The sequence below is a fragment of the Herpailurus yagouaroundi genome, unplaced genomic scaffold, assembly GCF_014898765.1.
Source record: "Herpailurus yagouaroundi ecotype Mexico unplaced genomic scaffold, PumYag 332, whole genome shotgun sequence".
NCBI lineage: Eukaryota > Metazoa > Chordata > Mammalia > Carnivora > Felidae > Herpailurus > Herpailurus yagouaroundi.
This window is the reverse complement of record NW_024412549.1, coordinates 287,438-306,980: the sequence shown is the minus strand read 5'-3', so window position 1 is coordinate 306,980 and position 19,543 is coordinate 287,438. Positions and strand designations below refer to the sequence as shown.

General features: G+C 35.5%; 1 protein-coding gene across 1 annotated transcript in view; it reads right to left on the bottom strand.

Moving 5' to 3' along the window:
- The window catches only part of TSBP1 (testis expressed basic protein 1), an 85,475-nt gene that overhangs the window by 17,393 nt on the left and 48,539 nt on the right, over positions 1-19,543 (bottom strand). Inside the window, exons 26-30 of the mRNA XM_040462546.1 lie at positions 16,224-16,431; positions 16,086-16,166; positions 14,303-14,320; positions 11,794-11,811; positions 6,336-6,356 (exon numbers count right to left, since the gene is read on the bottom strand). Coding sequence (XP_040318480.1) covers positions 6,336-6,356; positions 11,794-11,811; positions 14,303-14,320; positions 16,086-16,166; positions 16,224-16,431 — 346 coding nt within the window. The remainder of the gene's footprint in view (positions 1-6,335; positions 6,357-11,793; positions 11,812-14,302; positions 14,321-16,085; positions 16,167-16,223; positions 16,432-19,543) is intronic.

Genomic DNA, 19,543 nt, shown 5'->3' with positions numbered 1-19,543 from the left:
AGGAAGTTCAGGTTCATTGTGGATGTCTAATTAGTTGTAAATCTAAGGGGAAGGGAAAAAGGAATAACTGGCCTGATGCAGATGTCACTGTGATTAGCTACTTTAATTGCCTTTACTTTTTTTTTTGAAGTTTATTTCTTTTGAGAGAGGGAGAGAGCAAGAATGAGCAGGGGAGGGGCAGAGAGAGAGGGAAAGAGAATCCCAAGCAAGCTTCACACTGATGGTGCAGAACCCTACACGGGGCTTGTACTCACAAACCATGATATCATGCCCTGAGCCAAAATCGAGAGTCAGACACTTAACCTACTGAGCCACCCAGGTGCCCCAAATTGCCTTTACTTTTAATTAATCATTAGCAATTTTGTCTAGAGTTGCACAATTAAAATTTATAAAATAGGGGATGCATAATGGTCTTGCTTAATGATGTATGGTGACACTATTTATGAAATCGTTAAGGTACTTTTTTGCCAGGTACTGATATGTGTGTGTATCTCTTATGTTCATGTTACTTGGTTACATCTAATATTAGCACAAAGTAATTAAAAAAAAAAGCATAACATTGTGAGAAACAGGAACCCCAAGATTATGTTTATCAGGGATAAAAGTATGTATTTAAACTCAAGGATCTGGGATTGCCAAGGTATAACCCATGGAACAAATCCAGCTTGCTACCTGTTTTTGTATGTCTTATGGGTTAAGGATGGATCTACATTTTTAAATGGTTGCAAAAATAAGAATGGTATTTTGTGACATGAGAAAATTATATGAAAACCAAGTTTCATTGTCTACAAATAATGTTCTATTGTGACACATCCATGTTTTTTCTTTCACATGTTGTCTATGACTACTTATGTGCTATGGCAGCCTAGTTGAGTAGTAACGACAGAAACTTTATGGCTTGTAAGGCTTAAAATATTTATTATCTGTCCCTCTATAGAAAAGTTCCCCCACCTCTGCCCTAAAAGAAACTAAAGTATTAGAAATAGATTAGGAACTTACTACGAGGTACTTAAGGCATTTCTGAAAGTCGAAACAACAAAGTATGTTAATGGTAGTGTTTTTGTTTAAAAAATTTTTTTTTTCAACGTTTTATTTATTTTTGGGACAGAGAGAGACAGAGCATGAACGGGGGAGGGGCAGAGAGAGAGGGAGACACAGAATTGGAAACAGGCTCCAGGCTCTGAGCCATCAGCCCAGAGCCCGACGCGGGGCTCGAACTCCCGGACCGCGAGATCGTGACCTGGCTGAAGTCGGACGCCTAACCGACTGCGCCACCCAGGCGCCCCAATGGTAGTGTTTTTGGATTAGAAACACAGTTCTGTATTCCCATTTCCCTAATTCTTTGTTCTAAGTACCATTCAAGACTCCTAGCAGGATACAGTGCTTTAGTAGGACAGCAGATCCCTCAGTATGATGTAAGAACCTGCTACTACTCACTACCTTTATGACTGTCACTGTGATCCAAGTTACTTTCATCTCTCTGATTGCTTTGATTTCACCCTTGCCTTCCAGTGAGTCCCAATATAGCAGCCACAGGGATCCTTTTAAGATTCATGTCACCCCTGTGATTATGATTCACTTATAACTTTCCATCTTTCTTGATTCACAGTCAAAGCCATTACAGCACCTCTCAGAAGAAAATACTGGAAGATCTGTCCCCTATAACTCACTAATAGCTTATCTTCATTGTATTATTTTATTCTGTACCAGCCACCCTTGCTTTCTTGCTATCCCTCAAATAGTCTAAAAACATTCCTACTCCAGACTGGTTTACTCCTTGTCCTCTCTGCCTAAATTATTCTCCACTCAGATATCCACATGGCTGATCCTCTCACTTCTTTCATGTTCTATATGGTAGTTTTATCAATTGCTGAGAATGGGGTATTGAATTTCCCAGCTATAACTGAGTTTTTTCTCTTTCTCTTTTCAGTTCTATCAGTTTTTTCTTCCATATATTTTGAAGCTGTCTTGTTTTGTGCATACACATTTGGGATTTCTAGGTCTTCTTGTTGGATTTTTTAAAATCATTATGTAATATCCCTTCTTGTTTCTGGTAAATTTTTACTCTGAGGTCTACTTTATGTGATATTAATATAGCTCCTCTTGCTTTTAAAAAAATTAATGCTTCCATTGTATACATTTTCTGTCATTTTCTCTTTATTGTAAAATTTGGAGTTTCTTACAGATAGCATATAGCTGGGTCATTTTTAAATTTTGATTTATTTTATTAAATTTTAAAATTTTATTTATTTTACTTATTTTTAGAAGTTTTAATGTAATGTAAGTGCCTTAATCCCCAAGTGCCCTCCTTAATCTCCATTACCTATATAACCAGTGCCCCCACCCACTTCTCCTCTGGTAACCATCAGTTTGTTCTCTATAGTTAAGAATCTATTTTGGGGGCACCTGGGTAGCTCAGTCGGTTGAGCATCTGACTTCAGCTCAGGTCATGATCTCACGGTTTGTGAGTTCCAGCCCCACGTTGGGCTCATTAGCTGTTAGCCTGTCAGTGCAGAGCTTCCTTTGGATCTTCTGTCCCCCCCTCTCTCTCTGCCCCTGCCCTGCTTGCGCTCTCTCAAACATAAGTAAATATTTTTTAAAAAAATCTGTTTCTTGGTTTGCCTCTGTCTCTTTTTTTGTCCCTTTGCTCATTTGTTTTGTTTCTTAAATTCTGCATATCAGTGAAATCATAAGGTATTTGTCTTTCTGTGACTTATTTCATTTAGCATAATACACTAGCTCCATCCATGTCCTTGCAAATAGCAAGATTTCATTCTTTTTTATGGTTGAGTAATATTTCAGTGTGTGTGTGTGTGTGTGTGTGTGTGTGTGTAAACATACATATCTTCTTTATGCATTCATTCATCAATTGATGGTTACTTGGGCTGTTTCCATAATTATAGTGTTGCTATAAACATAGAGGTGCATATATCCACTTGAATTAGTGTCTTTGTATCCTTTGAATAAATACCCAGTAGTGCGATTACTGGACTGTAGGGTAGTTCTGTTTTTAACTGTTTTTAATTTAAAGTTAATTTTTAACTTTAACATACAGTTTTCCATAGTGGCTGCATCAGTTTGCATTCCCACCAACAGTGCAAGAGGGTTCCCCTTTCTCCACATCTGTGCCAACATCTATTGTTTCTTGTGTTGTTGATTATAGCCATTCTGACAGGTGTGAGGTGATACCTCATTGTGATTTTGATTTGCATTCCCCTGACGATGAGTGATGTTGACCATCTTTTCATGTGTGTGTCTTTGGAAAAATGTCTATGTCTTCTGTCCATTTTTTAATTGGATTATTCATTTTTTGGAGGGTTGAGTTGGGTCAGTTTTTTAAATCTGCTCTGATAATTTTTTAAAAGCGATTACTTTTTTAGAACACTTTTAGGTTAACAGCAATATTAAGAGGATGGTATAGAGATTTCCCATATGCCCCCTGCCCACATGCAATTGCACAGCCTCCCCATTATTGTCTCCCACTAGAGTGGTACATTTGTCACAATTAATCAACCTATATTGACACATAGTGATCATTCAAACTCCATAGTTTGCATTATGGTTTACTCTTGGTGTTGTACATTCTGTGTGTTTGCATAAATATATAGTAACATGTATACATTATTATAATATCATACAGAGTATTGTTACCGCCCTGAAAATAATCTGTGCTCTGCCTCTTTATCCATCCTTATTCTTCTACTCCACCTGGCAACCACTGATCTTTTTATTGTCCTAGTAGTTTTGCCTTTTCAGAATGTCATGTAATTGGAATCATATAGTATGTAGCTTTTTCAGATTGGCTTCTTTTACCTGGTAATATGCATTTAAGTTTTTGCTGTGTCTTTTATACTTGATAGCTCTTTTCTTTTTAGCACTGAATAACAATCCATTTTCCAGATGTACCACAGTTTATTTATCCATGTACCTACTGAAGGACCTTTAGGTGCTTCCAAGTTTTTACCAACTGTGAATAAAGTTGATGTCAACATCTGTGTGTAGGTTTCATGTGGTTATAGGTTTTCAACTTCTTTGGGTAAATACCAAGAAGCATGGTTGCTGGATTGTTTGGTAACAGAAATTTGTAATTTCTTTTTAAGTTGTATTTTTTTTTAAATTGTATTTTTTAAATTGTATCAGCATACAGTACTATTACAGAAACATTGATTGTATTCCCTATGCTGTACCTTTTATCTCTGTGACTTATTCATTTCATAACTGGAAGACTATATCTCCCATACCCCTTTCACCCATTTTTTTCACCCCCCAGCCCCACTTCTCTCTAGCAACCATTAGTTTGTTCTCTGTATTTATAGGCCTGATTCTGCTTTTGTTTGTTTATTCATTTGTTCTGTTTTTTTTTAGAATCTCCATATAAGTGAAATAATATGGTATTTGTCTTCTTTGACTTACTTGACATTGTTATTTTTTAAAATTATGTACTCAACATAGTATCTTCTAGGTTTAACCGTGGTGTTGCACATGGCATGATCACATCCTTTTTGTGGCTGTATAATATTCTCTCTGTATATCACCTTTTTCTTGTTCATTTGTCTATTGATCATCACTTAGGTTACTTCTGTATCTTGACTATTGTAAATGATTCTGTGATAAACATAGGGGTGCATATACCTTTTCAAGTTAATATTTTGTTTCCTTTGGGTAGATTATTGGATCACATGATATTTCTTTTAATTTTTTGAGGAAACTCCATACTGTTTTTCACGGTTCAAAACAACTTACAATAGTGCAGCAGGATTTCTTTTTTTCCACATCCTCAACACTTGTTATTTCTTGTGGTTTTGATTTTAGCCATTCTGACAAGTGTAAGGTGATATCTCATTGTGGTTTTGATTTGTTTCCCTGATAATTAGTGGCATTGAACATCTTTTCATGTATCTGTTGGCCATCTGTATCTCTTCTTTAGAAAAATATTTAGTTAATCCTCTGCCCATTTTTAAATTAGATTGTCTGTCTTCAGAAGTTCTTAATGTTATTGAGTTATTGAGTTATTGAGCTTATCAATTATTTCTTTCGTGAGTCATGCTTTTGGTATTATATCTAAAAAGCCATTACCATACCCAAAGTTATCTGGCTTTTCTCTGATGTTATTTTCTAGGAGTGTTATAGTTTTAAGTTTTACATTTAGGTCTGTGATCCATTTTGAGGTAATTTTTGTGAAGAGTGTAAGGTATGGGAGAAGATACTTGTTTTCTTTAAGTGGATGTCCAGTTGTCCTAACATCATTTGTTGAAAAGAATATCTTTGCTCCATAGTATTGCCTTTGCTTCTTTGTCAAAGTTAACTATATTTATGTGGGACTGTTTCTGAGATGCCTGTTCTGTTCCACTGTTGTCTGTTGTCTATGTGTTCAACAGTACCACACTATCTGGATTACTGTAGCTTTATCAGGTAAATCTTGAGGGAGAGTAGTATCAGTCCTCCAACTTTGTTCTCCTTAAACATTGTATTGGCTGTTCTGGGTCTTTGGATTTTTCACATAAATTTTACAATCAGTTTGCCAATATCCAAAAAATATCTTGCTGGGATTTTGATGGCATTGCACTGAATCTATAGATTAAGTTGTGAAGAATTGATATCTTGACAATATTGAGTCTTCCTATTCATTCATGAACATGGAATAGCTATTTATTTGGTTTTTCTTTGGTTCTATTTATAAGAGTTTTGTTAGTCTTTGTTTTTTAATTGGTACATTTAGACCAATAGGTTTGTGTTTGTTTTTTTTTTATGGAAACACAAATTTTTGTAGTTTGCCTGAATGGTATGAATGGCAAGTCCCAAAAGATTCTTTCAAGGAGAAGTCAGAAAAGGCTTTCGAAGTACTGCTCTTTACCCTTTTTCTCTGAACAGCAGTGGTGGTTCAGATTTAGGTACTTTATGAAGGAGAACTTCATTATCTTCTCATTATATGTTTTCCACTTTTCATCTTTTGGATTTTGTTTTGTGACCATAAAGTTTCAGATTGAAATATAAATTTCTTAGTGTGCTATTTCCATGGTCTTTCCTGTGATCTGACCCCAACATATTTTATGAACATTGTTTCCCTTTGTTCCTCTTCTGTAACTTAATAGTGTAACCAGCTGAACAACTTTTTTTCTTTGTTCTTGCCCTTCTCTGGGACTTTGTTATACCACCCATTACCCCCAAATAATTTGTAAATTAAAGGAATATTAGAAAGTATGGAGGAGAAGGGATGGAATATAATCTAACTCTCCAGGTTCAGAGTGGCCAGGTGTCAAAAGTATCAGTGTGAATAAAGCAACCCAGATGTTACAGAGGACCAGAGGAAATGGAGAAAGACAATTGGAACTTACCAGCTGATACTGGACCAATTACTAAAAAAGAAAATAAAATACATTATTAGTTTTTAAAATTATGTACTCAGTTCCTATTGAAAATCTACTTGGAATATTGGAAAAGGACTATTGGGAAACATTAAATCTTACATAAATATGCTATCCCTTATTAATTCAATATTAGCTACAGTTTAATAATGTAAATAGGTAGAATTTTTTGGAATACCTGTTTGGTGGATTATATGAGTAAAACTTAGTTTTTTTAACGAAATATTTTTTTAAACACTCTTAACCATGCCAAGGGTCACAGCCTTGAAGGAGACTGGTTACCAGTTAAAGGTTACTAAAGTTCCTTCTTCATCTTCTTCACTGTATTTCAACATTTTATCTCCCTTGCAAACCTCTATCACCATGTCAGCTTTCATTGTATTCCTTTTTGCAGTATAGAAAGATTATTTTAACTACCAATTTAAAAACTTTTCTCACGATCATTTATCTCTGTTTTTTTTTTTCTTTCTGATAATCTCTAGGGTTAAATCCAGATTCTAAATCCATTTTAAGAGGTAGCATGAGTCATAAATTCAGCAATGTTATAGGATATAAAAATCAATATGTAAAAATCTGTTGCATTTCTATTCACCAATAATGAGGCAGCAGAAAAAGAAATCAAGGAATCAATCCCATTTGCAATTGCACCAAAATAATAAGATACCTAGAAATAAACGTAACAAAAGAGGTAAAATCAGATCTGTACTCTGAAAACTATAGAACGCTTATGAAAGAAATTGAAGACAAAGAAATGGAAAAACATTCCATGCTCATGGATTGGAAGAACAAACATTGTTAAAATGTCTATATCACCCAAAGCAACCTACACATTTAATGCAATCCCTAACAAAAACCATCAGCAGTTTTTGCAGAGCTAGAACAAACAATCCAAAAATTTATGGAACCACAAAAGACGCTGAATAGCCAAAGCAGTCCTGAAAAAGGAAAACAAAACTGGAGGCATCACGATTCCAGATTTCAAACTTTATTACAAAGCTGTAGTCATCAAGACAGTATGATACTGGCACAAAAACAGACCTATATAGTTCAATGGAACAGAATAGAGAACCCAGAAATGGACCCACAATTATATGGCCAACTCATCTTTGACAAAGCAGGAAAGTTTATCCAATGGAAAAAGAAACAGGCTCTTCAACAAATGGCATTGGGAAAACTGGACAGCAACATGCAGAAGAATGAGACTGGACCATTCTCTTATACCATACACAAAAATAAATTCAAAATGGATGAAAGACCTAAATGTGAGACAGGAAACCATCAAAATCTTAGAGGAGAACAAAAACAGCACCCTCTCTGAACTCAAGCAGAGCAACTTTTTACTGGACATGTTGCTGAAGGCAAGGGAAACAAAAGCAAACATGGACCTATTGGGACTTCATCAAGTTAAAATGCTTCTGCACAGCAAAGGAAACGATAAAACTAAAAAGCAACCTACAGAATAGAAGATATTTGCAAAACCACATATCTGATAAAGGGTTAGTATCCAAAATCTCTAAAGACCTTCTCAAACTCAACACCCAAAAACCAGACAATCTAGTTAAGAAATAGGCAGAAGAAATGAATAGACACTTTTCTAAAGAAGACATACAGATGGCCATCAAGACACATGAAAAGATGCTTAACATGACTTATCATCAGGGAAATACAAATCAAAACCACAGTGAGATACCACCTCACACCTGTCAGATTGGTTAAAACTAACAATACAGGAAACAACAGGTGTTTGCAAGATGCAGAGAAAGGGGAACCCTCTTGCACTGCTGGTGGGAATACAAACTAGTGCAGCTACTTTGGAGAATAGTATGGAGGTTCCTCAAAAACCTAAAAATACAGCTACCGTACAATCCAGCAATTGCAGTATTAGGTATTTATCCAAAGGATACAAAAATACATATTAAAAGGGGTACATGCTCCCCAATATTTATAGCAGCATTATCAATAATAGCCAAACTCTGGAGAGAGCCCAAATGTCCATCAACTGATGAACGGATAAAGAAGATGTGGCATGTATGTACAATGGAGTATTACTCAGCCATCCAAAAGAATGAATTCTTGCCATTTGTAACAACGTGGATGGAACTTGAATGTATTATGCTAAGCAAACTAAGTCAATCAGAGACAAATGCCATATGATTTCACTCATATGTGGAATTTAAGAAACAAAACAGTTGTGGGAAGTAGGGCGTGGGGAAGAAAAGTGAGGGAAACAAACCACAAGAGACTTAACAATAGAGAAAAAACTGAGGGTGGAAGGGGGCTGGAGGATGAAAGGAGGCGGGTGGGGCATGGGCTTAGATGGCTGATGGGTACTAAGAAGGGCACTTGTGATGAGCACTGGGTGTTGAATTCTACTCCTGAAACCAATATTGCACTCTACATTAACTAAAATTTAAATTAAGAAAAAACAGAAGTAGAATGAGTTAGACAGTAAGAAGTAGACAGTAAAAAGTAGAATGAGTTAGACAGTAAGTGTAGAATAGGATACAGTAAGGATTATAACTATTATCATAAGTGAGAAATCTCCAAAGCTTCAATTTCCTGATCCTCTTTAACAGTCCTAAATCTTTCAAGGTAGTTATCTTTAGTGTCAGCAAAATGGAGTCGAGTTTAGCTGCTCTTCATTATCAGTTTTTATGTGAATTTAAAACTCTACAAGAGCTAGCAATGATTATTTAGATTTCACTCATTTATTTCTTTCCTGTTTCGATCTCTTATCTCATAATGTCTTTGTTCTGTTCTTCACTTTCCATAATATTATTATTCTAGGTCCATCCTTTATTTACTGATTCCTTGTCATACTTAAAAAAATACCTGAAGTAAAGTCTTATTATTTTAGGAAATTTGTTCTATTTTTTTAATAAGTCCATATAATATCTGTCCTCCTTATCCTTTGCATCAGTAGATTTTTCACTTAAAATCAGTAATTTTAGGAAATGCAGAAAAATCTGACAGCAAAGAGAAGATGGAAAAGTATGCCACTTAAGTTTGCGTTAACAGAAGCGATTTCAGCCCATGGCAGCATGAAACCTGAACCCTGTGGGAGTCCAAAGGATGCTAGACTTGCCACGCAGCAGTATTGGTGGGTTTGGGGAAAAAACTAATCAACCTAACACAAAATTTAAGCTCACCAAAATTCAGTAACTAATCATATTCTTTATAGCAGATGAGGAAAAGAATTCCTGAAACTGTCCTCCTTCCTAAGAAGGAAGCTGCCAAGAAATACAGTAGATCCACTGTTCCATCGTTTTGTTCGGTCAGCTTTAGGCCAAAGGGCAAAGCTGGAGGCATCAGTATATCCCCAACTTTGTATAAACTGCAGCAGAGTGGTGGGGGATGGCATGCAATAACTATTATTGTTATGCTATTAGGAGTTATTAATAGATATTAGTTTCCAGTTAGTATCAAATATTAATTTTGTATAATTATTGATAAGCATTACTTATGAGTTTTAAGCTAATAGTGACTGTAAAGACTGTTACAATAAATTAAAAATTTATTCTTTGCTTATAGGTCATTTAGAAAAGAGTTGAAATACAGTCATTAGATAAAATGGCTGGCTTTTTTTGAGGTGGAGGGAATATGGAAAGCTGCTGAGAGATAGGCAGCTGGTGAGTTTATACAGAAAGTTTTATCCAAGTCAGAGTCATACCTCCACCTAGTGTCTTGAACAGAATTTGTCTTAATTCTAGTGCTCTTAAAAATAGTAAGAATGGGCAAATGTTATATAATCTGATAAAAATACCCAGCTCTTTCACAATACTTAAAGCGATTGCACCAGCTTATTTCAACTTTGAGGCTCTTTATGACTCCCAAATAAAGGGCTAAAACTACTAGAGGTACTTCACAATCCTCCATCAAACACATAAAAATATACAGCATAGGGAACATAGTCAATGATATTGTGACAGATGGTAGCATAATGTATAGAATTTTCCAATCACTGTGTTGTACACTTGAAACTAATGTAACATTGTGTGTCAATGTACCTTAATAGAGAAAAAAAAATAGGTCCTCTTTGGAAAGATTAATAAAGAAAAAAACCTTAATAAATAATACTTAAGTAATAGTATAAATAAATAATAGATAAAATAAGAAAATAATAAATAAAAAGTTGATAATTTAAAAAAAAACCTTAATTAAAAAAAGACAAATAGGTCCTCTTTGGAAGGATTATTTTAGAAGAGTAACATGGGGCGCCTGGGTGGCTCAGTCGGTTAAGCGTCCGACTTCAGCTCAGGTCATGATCTCATGGCTCGTGAGTTTGAGCCCCTCGTAGGACTCTGGTGCTAACAGCTCAGAGCCTGGAGCCTGCTTGGGATTCTGTGTCTCCCTTTCTCTCTGCCCCTCCCATGCCTGCACTCTGTCTCTTTCTCTCTCAAAAATAGATAAACATTAAACAATTTTTTTCAAAAAGTAATATAGTCTCTCTGCCTAATTGGGTTGGTGAGGTCATCATCCTTCAGTAACTAGAACATAAAAACTTTAAGTCTATTTTAGGTGATATAGATAAGGATAGGGAAATATACACAATTCTTAGGAGATTGGGAAAAAAATTACACATTCGCGGGTGAGTTTTGAAAAAGTGTTTCTCTTGAAAATCATCCACTGAAAAGTATGCTAAAGTAGACACTTTGAAGCACTAGTAGGAGGAAGGAATCAGGTGTTGCCACATTTGAACTTAGCTTTCAACTTTCATGCCCTTTCTCTTTTGCCTGAGGGAAGATAACTAGAGATAACACAAATTAAAGCTTTAGAGAAATTAAATAATTCACCCAAAGCACATATCTGGTTAAGTGTTTTAGTTGGGATTTGAAACTAGGTCCATCTGATTACCTGATTAACCATTGCAGTATATTACCTTAGCATTTTTTTTTACAGATTAATATCATGCAAATAATTGTTAAAAAAATAATTTTTACTAATTAATATCATGCAAAACCCCCCAAACAAATAATATCATGCAAATGGTTTTATTCCATATTTAGAATTATTCCTTAGAGCATCTCTCTTGAAATGGAATTATGAGTTTAAGGGAAACTGTATTTCATTGTACCTTGCAACATACTGAAAGTTTGCTTTCTAAAAGGTTACAGAAATTTAAATGGGGTCAGTGGTGTATGATGAATGTGTAATTTTTCCCAAAGCATTGCTGTCATTGCTTATCATATTTAAAATTTTCTTTTTATTAGCTGAGAAATACTACCTCAGTGTTTTGATATTCATCTATCTATCTATCTATCTATCTAAACATTGGGCATACTATAGTTTCTAAATTCATCTGTAACTTAAAGAGGTACTACATAATGGGGATATAAAGGGGGTTGAGAATGTGAATGTGAAATCCTTTACTTAAAGGAAATTTTTCTAAAAGACACTGGAATTAAGAAATAGGTGAATGATCACTTACCAATAGGTATTGGAGTAACTGGCAGAATAATATGAAACAAAAATATATTAGCAGAGTTTTTGGATCAAGAATATAGTTTCCTTTTTTTCTTTTCCCAAGATATTAGCAAATAGATGTTTGGAAGACGGCCAAATCCCCCAGTAAAAACATCCGTAATGAAATAAGAGGGATTAGTATTTCTTTTCTGTTACAGGAATAGTTTCATTCTCATGTAACTGGCTTTCTTATATTTCATTTTAGTAGAAAGGCAGAGTAGGCTAGAATACATGTCCTTAGGTCATTCTTTTTCTTTATCACCTAGTATGCAGGATTTAAATCCCACAGAGGACTGTTAAATTGTAAATTTGAATGCTAATTATCATTACTCTTTTTCCTTTTTACACCTAAGATATCTTCCTGATTTTTCCTCTGCCCCTTGTTGGTATTTCCACATTTGTGATATTCCACCTTATGTATCTTTCCTTTTATGTGTTATTAAAAGCTATTTGAAATTGGTTTTAGAAAACAAAATTTGTTTCTTTTATAGTCTCTTAGTTAAATGTTTATTCTTTCTATTGAGTAATAACCTAGTAGGTTGCCAAGAGGGAGAGGAAATATTTATAAACACAAGAATTGAATGGAAATGGTCAGTTAGAAAAAATTTTCTCCTTATTTTGGGAACCCATCTTGTACCAGATTTAGGAAGAGAAACAGAACTTATTGATAGGTACTGCTACATATGCTAAAATCCAAACACAAGTTATTAGGATAGGTTGATATTGATAACAAAATTTACATTGACATTAATCTTACTGATACTGTTTCCAGATGGGAATTTCTAGAATGAAAAAGGGAAAGCAAACTCTAGCCTTTCACATGAGTTATCTTAGTCTCTCTTTTCCAGTAACATAGTCATTTTGAAAGAGTGGCAAGGAACTGACTGGTTTTCCTTTTATCATCCAGTTTCTTTTGGAAATTGAATACCACAGAGCTGGAAAAGCCTTATTTTCTACATATTTTTGCTTTCATTTTCATTCTACTCCCTTCTTTCATTTGCTTACTCTGAGTTTTCCCACTTTTCTCCGTCATTTATACCTTATATTTAGTTGAAAATGTATTTTGTTGAAAAGTAGAGTCAATCCGAAGAGATTTTCATCTCACTCTTAATTATTTCTTTTTATCAGTTTCATTTTCCAGACATTATTCAGTAATCCAAGAGACAAAATGTTGGTTGAGGTGTAAGCAAAGATCAGTGCACAGGAGCAGCTCCAGCCAGTCAGAAATGAGGATAAATCCTACTTTTCCTGCCTCCCTCCTCAGGCAATAGTTTATGATTCTGTTATGTCCTTATCATGAGTGTTAAGCATGTCAAGTCTTGCTTTAGGTAGGACATTTTAGCTTACTAGGAAAAAAAATCAACATGATTGATTTTTCCACCAATCTGTGGTTTGTGTTTTGTGAAAAATGATAAATATTCCAGTAGAATTCTGAGGAGAGGGTGTGAGAAATAGAAATGTCAATCTTTCTTTTGAAATGGAAACAGCCACGTTTAGGAAAAATACCCACAGTGAGTGCATAACAGAAATATCAAACAGAAAGGGAGTTTCTTAGAATTGCAGTGTCTTAAAGTGGATACAGAGAACATGGCTGTCATTGGTACTGTTCAATGGGTGAAGACAGAAGTATACTCTCTTTTATTACCAAAGCATTATTTGTCAGATGCAAGAGCTCCATTTTTAGAAGTGGAGAGAAATGAACTACTTTTTCTTTATATTCTCCTCAACTTCACTGAATAAGAAGCATGTCAGGAATGTTTAAATTCATATGCAAACTCCAGGAGGTTAGTTATTCTCTTCTCTTCCCCCTGCTGTATTCCCAGTGCCTGGCACAGGGTAGGCCCTCAATAAATATATACATATTTGAGTGAGTAAGATCTCAATTTAACTTTGCAACTCAGTTTTATTTCTGTCATTAAATTTGCTACCAAAAGCATTTAAAGACTCTAGTAGTGAAAGTAGTAACAACTAGAATATTTTTTTTTTAATTTTTTTTTCAACGTTTATTTATTTTTGGGACAGAGAGAGACAGAGCATGAACAGGGGAGGAGCAGAGAGAGAGGGAGACACAGAATCGGAAACAGGCTCCAGGCTCCGAGCCATCAGCCCAGAGCCCGACGCGGGGCTCGAACTCACGGACCGCGAGATCGTGACCTGGCTGAAGTCAGACGCTTAACCGACTGCGCCACCCAGGCGCCCCTAGAATATTTTTCTATAGGTGACAATTTACTAAAAATGTTCAGAAGTATTATTTCTAATTCCAGGTCAGCATTAGCCATTTCATTATTTGATCTGCCATCTATGGGTTTTTTTCTTTCTAAAGTATTCATCATTTACTTTAGAGGAAGTTATTTAATACAAAAACAGGAGAGACAAACTTCAAAATTTTGAATGTCAGGGTCTTTCATGTCCAGAAAAGGACATAACAGGTATGGGAACCAACCCCAGAATTGATGAATAGATATAGAACTTACTTGGGTATTCTTGTCTTTCTGTGGGAAAAAAAAAAATCAAATAAATAAATGAGTGAAAGGTTTCTGGATGAACAATGGAGTTACTTCTTAAACTTTATGCTGGAAGTTTTAGAAATAGGACTTTGAGAAACTACCAAATCTGTATTTAGAATCAATTCACTATGATGCGAGAATAAGTATCTTTCAGATCACTCTGCCCCAGTCTTTCTTAATTTGAGTGCCTTTTTGGAAAGAAAGGTTAAGAATGGAATCATTGGGAGATGCTATTTCTTCCTTTTGGTTTCTGTCTGCTAATTCAAACTCTCAAAAAAACATTGACTGATGGGGCGGGTGCCCATGTGGCTCTGTCAATTTAGCATCCGACTCTGATTTTCAGCTCAGGTCTTGATCTCATGGTTTGTGAGTTAAAGCCCCCGCCTCAGGCTCTGCACTGACAGTGTGGAACCTGCTTGTGATTCTCTCTCTCTTTCTCTCTCTGAACCTCCCCTCCTCAAAACATAAATATTTTTTTTTAACGTTTATTTATTTTTGAGACAGAGAGAGACAGAGCATGAACGGGGGAGGGTCAGAGAGAGAGGGAGACACAGAATCTGAAACAGGCTCCAGGCTCTGAGCGGTCAGCACAGAGCCCGATGCAGGGCTCGAACCCACGGACCGCGAGATTATGACCTGAGCCGAAGTCGGACTCTTAACTGACTGAGCCACCCAGGCGCCCCTAAATAAGCATTTTGAAAAACCCATTGACGGGTAAGATTTTTCTCACTTACACTTTGTTTTATTATTATTCCTCTCTTCCCATCATTTCTTTGGGATGATTGTGTTGGTTTATCTTGATCATTACTGTGATTCTTTTTGGCTAATTACTGTTCATTATGTTCATTTTAGAAAGGTTTCTCTTTTCCCTGTAAGCATAAGTATCTTAGGGCTGGGTGACCATATTTCTCACTGAGATGGAGGCACTGCCAGACTTTTAGAGTCCAGATTAGATTCCCAGCCTCTGCTGCTCATTAATTGTGGGATCATGGGCAAGTTACTTAGTTTCACTATTTTCTTCTGTTTGTAATAGGAATAACAATACTTATCTGATATAATGTATACGCACATATAAGGCCCTGAATAAAGTCCCCGACACACTGTAATTACTGAATAAGTATTATTTATTATTATACTACCACCATATTAAGTACCAATTTTAATTATAGCCTCCAAATGGACATGGATAGTTGAAAATGGAACAAGTTACTGGAAATAGGAATAAGAAAACAAGAAGCTAGAAGACAAAGAATGCTGGAAATATTAATAAAACCAGAGGCAGGAATATAAATCTTAAATTTTGGTAGATTCACACTAAAAACAGGACACAAAAGAGCCTCTACATACCATAAAACACCAATGATAATAATATAATTGAGAGAAACATGGGACTTACTCTTAGATTTCTCGGGTCTTGCTTTAATAAAAAAAAAGACAAACAAATTAGTGTGGTTGTCTGATGAAACAGAAACACATTTTCACTGATGTCATTCCAGTGGAAGCATCACACACTGAACAGTAGTGACAAGGGGCATTTGCCTTGGGAATGTTCTGGAAGGAAGGATACAGAGCCAGTGACGGAGCTCACTTTTCCCTTTCCCCTCTAGGTCTCTGATTGTGTGAAATCAGGAAATGTGTCGTATCCCAACCTATTTTAATTGAGTTACTTTCTTTCTCTTCCTCTGTCATTTTTCTTTTCTAATCTCTACCCACATTCTCCATCTCTGCAGTCCTCGCCATTGTTCCTTACTTGGTTTGCCCATACTGTCACTCCCTTCTATGAGAGCAGGTTCTATCTTCTCTTCATCAAACCCCACACTCAGCATGGTCTCTGAGAGAGCAGACACTTAACAAATCTTTGCTGAATCAAGGAAGAAATTCTCCCTACTGTAGCCAGCATCAGGTTGCTCCCCCTTTCCCTCTGTTCTCTTCAAGCACCCATTAAGAAGGTTCTGTGCCTTGCAGGTGAAACAGGTATGGGGTATTTGAAGGCACACAGTGATCTCTGCTATAAGATGTATGAGGGTGAGCAGAAGAGACTGTGGGAGAGGGGTGATCGTATGACGTTTTGTGCCTAAGCCCTGGAAGGTTTTTAGCTGTAAGATTTTGAAAACTTAATCAGACCAGGAACAATAAGTTCAAAGTTATGTTTTTGTTTTTTTGTTTTTTGTTTTAAATCTAGCAAGAGTTGAAATAATACACGTTTGGGGCAGCTTGTTCTTTTTTTCTAGGAAATCATTAAAAGGGCCACGTATGAAAAAAAAACAAAGCAGAGATCACATGACAAAGTGAGATTTGAAAAGGAGATATCTGATACACTATGACTCCAAGTAATCAAACTACGTGTAAGAATGGAAAACCCACAAAGAAGATTATTGTTTTCTTTCTTTCTTTTTAAAAATTTTTTAAATGTTTGTTTATTTTTGAGAGAGAGCATGAGCAGGAGAGGGACAGAGAGAGAGGGATACACAGAATCTGATGCAGGCTCCAGGCTCTGAGCTGTCAGCACAGAGCCTGATGCGGGGCTCGAATCCACAAGCCATGAGATCATGACCTAAGCTGAAGTAGGATGCTTAACCTATTGAGCCACCCAGGCGCTTCTAGATTATTGTTTTCTATGTATGAACTTGGATTGTGCTAATGGTGAAAACTGTTCCTTGAGTGTGTAAGAATGTGTGTGTGTGTGTGTGTGTGTGTGTGTGTGTGTGTGTGTGTGTTCTTGTTTACAGTTGAGTAAGCAGCAATTTCACTGAAGTAGTGTTATGAGACTGAACTCAATCTGTGCTGTTTTGGAACTCAGGTTATAAGTATCAGTGCAGAGTATGAAAATTTTATTTTTCTTGGACCCAGCACCCTGAGGCACTCTGAAGATCAGTGGCTTTTTCATGATGACCTGCCTTCTCTTTGAGATATTGTAAAAAATAATAATACCTCAGGAATCAATAATCATACTACCTATCATGTAACATTTGTCATATTTGTTCCCAACTTTTCTTCTAAGAAAGAAAATAATACAGGGATGGATAAAATTCCTTTGAATCACCAACCCCAGGTTCATTTTCTTCCCTCAATTATGAGTTCAATGTATATCCAATTATTTTTAAAGGTACTTTCATATATATGTGGATACTTAAGGAATATGGTGGGTTTGAATATTTTTGCTTTAATTTGCGTGTCATCTTTTAGTATCATTTTGTATCAAGAGATGTCATTTTGCATCTGGTTTGTTTCATTCAACACTATGATTTGAGATGTTGCTTATATACACATAGATACGTAGTTAGTTCATTTTAAGCTGCTGTGTATTATCCTATCAGCATACATATGTTAATTTATTTTTGACTTTTGATTATTAAAAAGTCACAGCAAACATCTTTGTACGTGACATTTTATGTACATATGTATGACTTTAGTGTTTATACCCAGAAGTAGAATTCAGAGTATGCTTTAGATTTAATTTAGATATTGACAAATTGCTGTTCAGAGAGAGTTGACACTTAACCACATATCTCAATAATGTTTGATCTTGTCAAGCTTTAAAATTTTGGCCAGTATATTTTGAGAAAAGCAATATCTCATTTTCATGTTGTATTTTTGATCATTAATGAAATTTGGCAATTTATGTTTATTAGGCATTCAATTTCCCTATTTTGTGAACTGTTTATTCTTGTCCTTAAGTCATGTAATTTATTTTTCTTACCGATTGTGGGATTTTATTTATATTCTTAATGCTGTGTAACATTGATAACTATGCACACTGCAAAAATTTTCTCTCAACCAACTCCCTCTTGTCTTTTAACTTTGTTTGTACTGTGTTTGGTCCATAAGAAGTTTTGAGTTTTTGTTAGTCAACATTTATTTTACCTTTTTTTCTGGGTATTTTAGAAGGAAGCCTCCTTCCTATCTGAGTCATATATCAATTCTATTGTGTTTTCTTAAATGGTAATAGATATTTAGGTATTTAATTCAGCTGGATTTACTTTAGGAAAGTATGAGGTAGAACATCTTTTGACCTGAGACTAATTATTGAATTCTTCATCTGTTATGAGCTCAACTTTCTCATACAATAAGGATCTATCTCTGGGTTTTTGATTTTGTCTCACTGATTTTTTTTCCAGCTTCACTGAGATATTATTGACATATAAACATGTAGGTTTAAGGTGTACAATGTGGTGGCTTAATACACATACACATTGTGGTAAGATTACCACAATAAGGTTAACACTTCTAGTCCCTCACATAATTACCCTTTGTGTGTGTGTGTGTGTGTGTGTGTGTGTGTGTGTGGTGATAACATTTAAGATCTCAACAATTTTCAAGTATACAGTACAGTAATGTTAACTTTGGTGACCATGCTGTACATTAGATCTCCAGAACTTATTCATCTTACAGCTGGAAGTTTGTACCCTTTGACCACCATCTCCCTATTTCTCCAACCACACTCCAGCCTCTGGCAACCATTATTCTACTCTCTACTTCTGAATTCAGCTTTTTTGGATTCCACATATAAATGAGAACATATAGTATTTGTCTTTTTCTGTCTGCTTATCTCACTTAGCATAATGCCCTCAAGGTCCATCCATGTCACAAAAGGCAGGATATCCTTTTTTAATGGCTGAATAATTTTTCTGTGTGTGTGTGTGTGTGTGTGTGTGTGTGTGTGTGTGTGTGTGCGCATAGACCACAATTCTAAAATTTATAATGGTATCATAAATGGTATATATATATGTACCCATTCATCTGTTGATGGACACTGAGATTGTTTCCATGTCTTAGCTATTGTAAATGACCCTTACAGTACCACATGCAGTGAACATAAGGGTACAGATATCTCTTTGAGATAATGATTTTATTTCCTTCAGATATATATTTGGATATAGGATTGCTGGATCATATTGTAGTTCTGTTTTTAATTTTCTAGGAACCTCATAGTGTGAACTACCAACAGTGGACAAGGTTCCCTTTTCTCCATAACCTCACTAACACTTGTTTCTTTTCTTTACCATAATAGCCATTATAACAGATGTGAGGTGATATCTCATTGTACTTTTGATTTGCATCTCAGTGATGTTGAACATCTTTTCATGTACCTGCTAGCATAGCCATTGTATGTTTTCTCTGAAAAAATCTCAATTCAATTCTGCTACTCATTTTTAAATCAGAATTTTTGCTATTGAGTTGATTTCTATATAATACATGAGATATATG